Source organism: Chaetura pelagica, unplaced genomic scaffold (assembly GCF_000747805.2).
Source record: "Chaetura pelagica isolate M959 unplaced genomic scaffold, ChaPel_1.0 scaffold583, whole genome shotgun sequence".
In the NCBI taxonomy this organism is placed as follows: Eukaryota; Metazoa; Chordata; class Aves; order Apodiformes; family Apodidae; genus Chaetura; species Chaetura pelagica.
Window position 1 is genome coordinate 790,825 of NW_009952719.1, and position 9,498 is coordinate 800,322.

General features: G+C 50.5%; 1 protein-coding gene across 1 annotated transcript in view; it reads left to right on the forward strand.

Annotated features, from left to right (window-relative positions):
- Positions 1-69: 69 nt before the first annotated feature.
- GRIK4 (glutamate receptor, ionotropic, kainate 4) overlaps positions 70-9,498 on the forward strand; it is a 131,871-nt gene continuing 122,442 nt past the window's right edge. Inside the window, exon 1 of the mRNA XM_009994608.1 lies at positions 70-151. Within this exon, the coding sequence (XP_009992910.1) occupies positions 70-151 (82 nt within the window). The remainder of the gene's footprint in view (positions 152-9,498) is intronic.

Genomic DNA, 9,498 nt, shown 5'->3' on the forward strand with positions numbered 1-9,498 from the left:
CTGTGTTCTCTCTCTGCAGAGTTATGTCATGCCCAGACCACCAAAGGGCTCCATGAGGATTTATGGAAGATGCCCCGTGTCTTGGCGCCTCTGGTGCTCCTTGTGCTGTGGCTGATGAGGATCCCTGCCAGCCCCCACGCCCTGAGGATCGGTGAGTACAGAGCTTGCCCTGAGCTGGGTTGAACCATCCTGCCCCTCGTTTGGACCTGCTTGTGGAGATGTGAGGGGTGAGGGAAGCCAAGGCTGGCTGGGCTCCCTGCCCTCAGTCCCTGCTCAGGTTGGGCTGAGCTCTTCATCCCACCTGCATTTTGGAAATGTTCCCTCCTTCACCTTGTACATTTTCATTCACAGTTGGTGGTAACTGTATGTATTTGCCTTGATGTTCCTGGTGGTGATGGTGGCAGGGTTCTCCTTCTGGTTGAATTTGAAGTGAAAACCACTCCTGGAAGAGGAGGAGTGAACCTTGCTTCCCCCCATGCCCTGCCCACCTGGATGCTCTCCTGTGCTCCACACAGAAGGAAATAGGTTTTGTCTCAAATGTATTTGTCCCCAGATTGATGAGCAAGGAGTGTTTGAGCCCAAACTGAACCTAGTTAAGTGGTGCCACAGGAACATCAGTATCTCCACAATGCTCCATTTGTAAGAGTCCTGTGCACTTGGTTTCCTTTGGGCTTTATTAAAAAGTGTCCAGGAAGAGGCACCATCATCTCTGCTTTGCTGCCTGAGCAGATTAGGGAAAAGAAATGGATCCAGAAACCTTGTAATGAAACTTGCTTTGTCGTATTGACACTTGGCTCTGTTGTTTAGAAAGGAAACTGCTTTTCCTCACTGTTCTCTCTGGAGCTTCTTGCTGGTTTTATTAACCATTTGCTGCAGATAAGAAGCTAATTTATTCCTGTCCCCATTTGCAACTTCCACAGGTGACACTTGAAGCAAAATTACTTCTCCCCTCTGCTAGTGGAGCATGGAGCAGCTCAGAATTATAGCAAGGGAGGGTCTGTGCTGGCAGGAGCCTGGAATGGTGGCTGGGTGTTTTATATCCCCAGCATCTGTGATTCATGTGGAGCACTCATGCTGCACAGCTTCAGCTCCACAGACTGCATTTCATGTTGATGGGCAGATCCTCCACTCGAGCCAGCAGAGAGGGATGGGCATGGACAGTATGTTATCAGGATGATGAAGCTGATAGCTCCTTCCTCACACCTTGTGCCCCGGCCACGTCCTTCTGTTGGGAATGTTTCTGTGGGTGCTTGGGAGTGTGAGGGGAAGGGCAGCTCTCCAGCAGCACTGGGCAAACCAGCCTGGGAACTGGTGTGGTTGTTCACCTCCACACTGCAACCCCGAGTGGAATGGGAAGGTGTTGGAGAGGAGGGGGCTGTGCTTTTGTGTTCCTGGCTGAGGACTGGAAAAGACAATCTGTGCTGCACCACCCTGGGGGCAGCTACCAGGTGGGATGAGCAGCTGCCTTGCAGGTGGTGTGTGTTCTAGGGTTCTCCCAATGGAGTGGATGGTGGCTGCTGTGAGGCCCCATCAGTGCTGACCCTTGAGGGCAGGAGAGAAGAACCTGGGTTGTCTTTGTGTTCAGGAGACACATGAGCAGCTGCGGTGGTGGTAGAAAATCTGTCTCCATCCATCTGGTTTTACTTTCTGTGCCTGGTGGCTGCTGCTGGGCAGGGGATCTGGAGCCACTGCTGGGGCCTGAAGGCATGTCCAGAAAAGACAAGACTCACACAGCTGAACACAGGCAAGGTTCTCCTGTCCAGGTCCCACTGTCTCTCACAGGCACGGGGCTGTTTGCCTGTGCCCTTGGCAGAGAGGGGTGGTGAACAGCTGGTTGAACACAAGCATCTCCTTGGCATTCTGCACCTGCAGAGGCCCAGGGCTGCTGAGCACTCACCCAACCACACTCTGGTGCTTTGGTCTCCAGCCCAGGCACCACTGCACCAGAGGTTTCCAGCTCTCCCACACTGAGGTCGTGCTCTCTTGGACCCGTCTCTCCAGTTCTAAAACCCTCATGGTTTGGGAATTCTTTGCTTTTCCCTTTGCACAAATGTTGGAGCTGCTCTTCAAACTTACACCACCTCTGCCAAGTCCAGGATGGAAATGCTGGATTTCCTTAGCCTGCACAGGACAGGGCAGTGGAAATCTGACAGTTGAATCCTCCTAGGCCTGAAGAACTTGTATTAGGGTGTTGCAAGGGCAGTTGAAGTCGAGATTTCAAAGAAGGAATAATGTTGTTGGAAGAATGGGGAGGAACTTTGCCAACCCTCCTGGAACTCTCTGCAGGTTGTGGCTTCTATGGCAGATTGTGTTGAATCTAAGAGTGACCAGAGGCCCTGCAGTCAAGTCACAGGTTTTCTGCAGCCTCTGGAGAATGGGACACCAGCAGTTCTGACCTTGGACCTGCCTGATTCCTACACATGAGCCTAAGGGAAGAATTCACTGGAAGAGGGGAAGCTCAAGGAAGTATTTGAGCAGGTCTCTACTACTTTAGCTTTGCTCATGGCCACAGAACCAACTTCTCTGAATGGTGTCTGAAGCAGATAGGCAAAGAGCTGAGGAGGGGTTTGGGGTTTTACTTGTATCTCCTTAAGGCACTGTTGTGTTTTAACAACACATCCAGAAAAAAAGACACCAACCAGTTAATAAAAATAAAGTACAAAATAAAAGGAGAGAAAAAAATATTACTGGTAGCCCTGAAATCATTCCCAAATGCATCCTTCTGGCAAGGCAGGGAGATATGGTATCTGGCAACATAAATCAATGCACTGCATAGGAAAGGAAAACAGACCAGCAGGAACATTTAAATATTCAAAGAAAATGCAAGCTAACTAACATTTAAAATAATTCTGTAAGCCATCTGGTCATGGGCTGCTCAAATGCACAGTTACATGATTAGTAAGATGGGGTGAACACAGGTAGGGCCATGTCTGGTTCCTTCACCAAGTTGCTGGAAGAGAGAATTTCCTGCTGCTCTTGCCTTCCCGGGGGGAAGGAGACTCGGTGGTGCTGAGTCAGGGGGGCTTGGCTTGGTTTCCAAACAGAGCACTCAGCTTCCCTCCTGCTGCTTCCTTGGGGTTTGGGGTGGATCTTGGCCCTGCTGTTTGTCAGTGGAGGTTCTTGGCAGGAGCTGGCTGAGGCTGGGAGCTCCCAGGGCCAGGAAGTTTTGCTCGCCTGGCCGGCCCGGTGCTGAGTGTTGCATTGCAGAGCTGGAGAGGCAGCAGCTCTGCAAGAAACTGAGCAGAATACAGGCTGCAGGGTCACCTTCCCTGTGCCTTGGGCATGCACAGGAGCAATCTGGAGCCCATCTTGTGCTCTGTTTCTCACCCGATACACGGGGAAAAAATATCAGTGCAGATTTTCTGTTTCTAAAGTGTTTTACTTCAGCCTTAATCTCTCTGTGTTCCCTTCTGAGCCTGTCCCATAGGAAGTCTCCTGTTCACATTGTCCTGGAGAGCTTTGGGGGGAAAAGCACTGACCCACGTGCCTTAAGGAAAATAGTGACTTTTTACTAAATAGTGACTTTTTTTTTTGCTTATCAGTCAGCTCCCCTTGGTGAGGTGTTATCTCAATAGATGCTCAAAATTGATTGTGTTCAGTGTATGAAGAAGGAGGCAGGGATGGGCACCTTCCTGAAAGTTTTCCAAGAGCTCCAGGAAGTACATAAGGAGTTGCCTTGAGACATCCTGTAGCCCTTGAAAGAGCCAATGTGTGTCCTACCAACGTGTCCTGGCAGCAATCCCCAGTGGTTGGTGCTTGCCCATCCCCACCAAGAGCACAAAAGGAAGGCAAGGAGAAGGGCTGGTGCAGTGCCCTCTGGGCAGGCATCCTCTGGTTTCTACACTGGCTGGAGAAGTGATTTTGTTTGTTGTTTGTTCACTCGTGCTCAGTAAAGTGTCAGGTAATTTACTTGAGTTATTTACTGGGTCTTAGGGAGCAGACAGACAGAGCCCTAAATTGCTGTTCTCTTGTTAGATTCATTGGCTGTGCTCACAGCTCATTGAAAATTCATACAGGAGCCAAAGTTGTGGTTTATACATGGCCCTGCCCTAACTAGCAGCAGGCTCAGCAGCCCTGACACAAGCTCTGCTGACAAACTCCTTGCAAAGCCTCCTCCAGCCCTCTTCAAAGTGCTCTTTTCTCTAATTGCCTCTCTGTCCAAATCCTTTCCCATCCTCTACCTCCCAGCTTTGCAAACTTGATACAAAAAGCAAGATGCAGCTCTAGATTTTGGAGTGTTTTGTTGGGTGAGGCAAGAAGCAGCTCTGCATTTCAGAGTGTTCTTCTTGGTGAAACCTGGTGGTTTTCAAGCCACCATACCCAGTGGACCTGCATCCACCACTTGCTCAGCTGATAATGGAAGCAGTTTGCTCTGAGGTCCCACTGCTTTGGGGTAGGGTTTCATCCACCAGAGAAGCAATGTGTGGTCCAAGTCTCCACAAATAGAAACTGATGGTGGGGTGGCACCAGAAATGGCAGCCTGGAACATTTGTACTTGTTTCTAGGCATGTTTCCAAAATCTGGAATACCTAAAAGGGCTGTGAATCTCTTCTATCTGCTCTGATTGTGGAACTAGAATGTCAAGAACATGTTCTTGGGATCGCCCAGAGCATGTGGAGTCGTGGGAAAGCAGTGGCATTTAGCTCTGCATGCTGAAGTAGGTGGGAAGAGGCAGGTTGGAGACGTGCATCCAGCTTTTTCTGGATCCCTGTGAGCACATGGTGCCCCTCTGTTCCATGCCTGCCACCCTGGCCTGGGCCTGTGCAGCAGAGCATCCAAAGCAGCGTGGACAGTAGGGCCAGGGAGGGGATTCTTCCCCTTTCCTCTGCTCTTGTGAGACCCCACTTGGAGCTCTGTGTCCAGTGGTGGAGCCCCCAAGAAGGACATGGAGCTCTGGAGCCAGGTTGGGAGAGTTGGGGTTGTTCAGCCTGGAGAAGAGAAGGCTCCAGGGAGACCTTAGAGCAGCTTCCAGGGCCTGAAGGGGCTCCAGGAAAGCTGGGGAGGGACTTGGGACAAGGGCAGGGAGGGAGAGGACAAGGGGGAAGGGATGAAAACTGGAAGAGGGAGATGGAGGTGAGAGATGAGGAGGGAATTGTGGAGTGTGAGGGTGGTGAGAGCCTGGCCCAGGTTGCCCAGGGAAGCTGTGGCTGCCCCATCCCTGGCAGTGTTGAAGGGCAGGTTGGATGGGGCTTGGAGCAGCCTGGGCTGGTGGGAGGTGTCCCTGCCCATGCAGGGGAGTGGGACTGGATGATCTTGAAGGTGCCTTTCAACCCAAACCATTCTGTGATGATTCTGTGGCCTTGCCTCCCTGTGTAATTACTTTCCCAAGGTGCTTATGACTTTGAGCTGCTTGTTTAGTGATCCCAAGGCCCCCCCAGCTGCCCTGTCCAGAGCAGTTTGTACCTTAGTGTGTCTGAGCTGGAGGCCTGAAGCAAGGGAGAAGCACTGAGCATTAAAAACATGTTTGGCAAAAATGAACGATAATGGCAATGAACAGAATTGTGGACCATTTAATTCAGCTTCCCCAGCTCCCAGAGGATATACATAATTCTTCCTAGAGGCACAGCAGAGTAGATCCCACCAGGCAGAGTGTTATTTAACATGAGCATTTTAAAGGGAGATATTCCCCTGGTGATGGAGCTGCAGTTGGTCCCCTGGATGCTGGAAGAGAAACTGGCCCTGGCAGCCCCACGGGCAGGTAGAGCAGCTCCTCACAGGGAGGTGATCTGGGATGGGGCAGCACTTGAGGGACAAGTGGTGTGACAGGACATGAGTGTGCCCTTTCTGGCAGGCAGGGAGAGCTGTGGCTTTGTGGCAGGTGGGCTTGTGGCAGCCCCACTGCCCTGATCTCAGCTGGCACAGAGGCAGAGAAGCACATTGCCCAAGGCACAACCTCCTGCCCTGGTGCAGAGCTGCTTTCTGCCACACCAAAGGCATTTGTGGACAATCCCAATGCAACTGTGACCAACTGCTGTCCACCATCTCACTGTTCCCAGCAGAGAAGTGACCTCACCCTGGCTTTGAAGCCAGCAAGGCTGCTGCCATCAGCTGAAAGCAGAGAAACAGTCTCTGAGTCTCACATGGTGGTGCTGTTGCTGGAAAACCTTCCCACTTGTAATTGCAATTAGCATTTAAACAAATCAGGCTTCTGGTAGGGGTTAGGTGAGTCTCTCTGCCAGCTGTCCCAGTGGTCTTAGGTACTGCCTGTGCAGGAGGGGGCACAGCTCCTGCATCCCCTCCAGAAGGCAGCAGGCTGGAGGGGAAGAGCTGGGCTGGAAACAAGCGGGTTGTTGAGACGTGTGATTAACTGGCTCCTCTGTGCAGGCACCAAACTGTTTGTTAAGGATTAAAAGGAATCCTTCTGCAGCAGCTGCAGGCTCCCTGTGCCCAAGGCTGTCCCCACACTCCTGGGGGGCAGCAGCACCCGTTGGACATGCACCATGGAGTCCCCTGGGTCAGGTTGAGGGGCTTTCTGGGCATCAGGGCTGGTGAAGGAGTTAACTGCTTGCAAAATGTTGGCCAAGAAATCAGGCATGAAGGGGGAAATGTCCCCGTGCTGTGGTGACAGGAGGAGACAAGGGTCACATCTAGGTTGACACCAAATGTGGGTGGATTTCCATGTCTATGTTAGGGATGCTCCTAATCCCTGGGAACCCGAGCCAGAGGTTTTCCCAGGGATGCCCCTGACTCCACACAAGTTCATGGAGTAGTTGCCCTTCTCCTGGAGACCTTGTCCCATCTTCAGCTCCTGCTTCAGTTCCATCCCCTGCTCAATTCCAGCCTCACTGGGCCTGCCTGAGCATTTGTGTGTAGGGCTTGGCCTGTATTGATTTTATCTTATTTTTCTAAGAAGGCTTTCACATCTCATTTGGACTTGCCAGGCATCTGGGAGTCTAAAGACACAGAGAAGTGTGGAAGAGGAGGAGGAGGAAGAGGAGAGGCAGCCACGTAGTTGTTGATTCACGACTTAGCACGTTTGTCTGCCTGAAACATTGTAAACGTTTCGTTTCCCCCAATGTGAAAAACGCCCAGATAAGGTCATTAAGGTGAAGTAGATTCATAGTTATTTTGTCATTTGCTGCAGGAGAGTAGTGAGCAGTAGAGAAAAATACAATATTCATTTGGTAACTGTTTGCCCTTTTAATTCTGTTTCCGTTATTCTTCCAGGAGGGTGATATTTTCTATCTGTTTTCCAAGTTCTGTGCATAAATCTTGATTTTTGAAGAAGTCCCTGACGTAGGTGGCAGGCTCTTTCAGTCCAGGTTTGGCCTTGGATTCTTTGCAGCTCTCTCCAGGTACTGCTGTGCTACAGTGCCAGGTTAGAGTGGTTGGCAGTGCCCCCCTCTCTGGCCCAAGTGGTCTTGTAAAGGCACCTCACCTAGGGAGGCAACTTCCAGGAAATAAGGAGCCTTTTTTTTTTTCCCCAGGAAAAGGCAACTGAAGCTGTTCCAGGAGATGCTGTGTGCTGCTGGTGACTGCTGCAGTCTCTTATCTGACCTGTTCTTCTCTGAAAAGATCAGATGAAAAGAGATTTTCTGGAATGCTTTTGAGATTGAATGCTAGGGCAGAAGGTTCAGCCTCTCTGCATGTGTTGGAGTCTGAGGAGAACGTGGTTGCTGGGTGGTCACCATGTGTGGGCTGGGTTTGAACATGATATTTCCCCAGGGGAATTGAAACTAAATGGTCTTTAAGGTCCCTTCCAAATCAAACCCTCGGTGAGGCATTGGAATGGGCTGCCCAGGGAGCTGGTGGAGGGGACTGTTCCTTGGGGGTGTTCAGAAAATGGGTGGATGTGGTATTTCAGGAGATGGTTTAGTGGTTGGGGGTTGTAGGGCAGATGGATGGACATGATTTTGAAGATGTGTTCTGAACTTGAGGATTCTATGATTTCCTGGGGATGCCCGGGGTGGTTTCTCTGCCTGCAGAGGCAGGAGGCTCTTCAGCACCACCCAAGTGTGAGCAGAAACTGCAGGAGCAAAGTGAACACTTCCAGCAAGGAGCCTGGAAGAAACCAGTAGGAATTGGGTTGAGTGCAAGTGAGTACTTGAGGGATGGAGAAGTCCTGCATCCCTGCTTCATTTCCCTTTGATTTTAAGCAGTGAGGAACCTGTTTGACATGCTGACTGGGCACCAGAGAGGGAGGGACTGGTGGTTTCCTCCACTGTGGATGTTTCTGCATGAATTGCCTGTGATCAAGATGGAATGCATTTGGCTTCAAATGGGCTGAGCTGCCTGCTCCAGGGAGCCTTTGTGGAAGGAGCAGGGGCTTGGTGTCAGGTGAGATGAGCCCACCTGTGTGACCTCACCCACCTGCCCTGTATGGGTGGCCCTGTGGGACAAGAGAGGCCCTGTCTCACCTGGGACATCACTGTGGGAGGGATGTCTCTCTCTCCCCTGGCTGTGGTTTTATCACATAAAACATAACGTGCTCCTGGTCTTACAGCTAAGGAACCCAGCCCTATCATGCTGTGAATAATAAATGATAAGCAGATTTATATCTTGGATCAATGCTGCAGGGCACGGAGTGAGGAGAGGTGTGGATTCAGCCAGCCAGACCATCTCTTTATGTGTTTTGCACCTCTGTGGAGGAGTTATTTTTACTGATCTCTTCCTGTTAATTTATGCCTGAGAAGCAGGCTGCACTGTGCCTCCCAAGGGGCCTGAAGCTTTGTTTTGATTCATTACATATCCACGTAGATTTTCTTTATAGGTATAGATCTCTGTGTGCAGAGCATCTGGATGGGAAATTCAGCTGGCAGTTATGGAAAAGAGCCACGTTGCTCCAGTAGCAAGTCAGCTCAGAGGTCTGTTGTTGTTGTTTTTTTCTCATTGCCTTGTTTAATGGAAGTTCTTTGCTCCCCAGCACGGGTAGAGCTGTGCTGAGACTGGGCACAGCTGCTGGGCTGGTTTTAGACATCTGGAAGAAGACAGAGTTGGAAGGAAGTGCTAAAACAGGAAAATGTGCTTTAAGGAGAGAAACCAGGGAGAGAGGGGCTGGTCACTGGAAAGGTCATGGATACATCTCTCTTACAGGCACAGTCCTGTCTCAGGGTGAGGGACAGAGGCTGGGCAGGGAGAGGTGCTTGAACAGAGTTTTGCTTCAGAGGGCTAATTTTTTTTTTTACTTCTGTTCCTGAACGTTGAAGATTCTCCAAAGATCATGACCTGAGAGTCACAGAACTTGTTTTAGAGCTGAATAGCCTTAATGCCCCTGGGCAGCACTTTGTGTGTCTGGCTGCTGAGCCACCCTTAGGACACATCTTTTTGTTTCATGGAGTGCAAAGTAGTCACAGCAAGAGCTGCTCTGTCATTTCTTTCATCATTTTTTTCATGTAACTATATATGAATAGAAAAAAAAAAGTCAATTACATGAATGAAAGATGCTTGGTTCCCTGCCTAAACAGCTGCCAAAACGAATTCCAAATCTGAGCCAAACTCAGCAAAGCTGGAATTGCTGCAGAAAGCTCCAGTGTGGCAGGAGATAGGCTTGTGCATTAG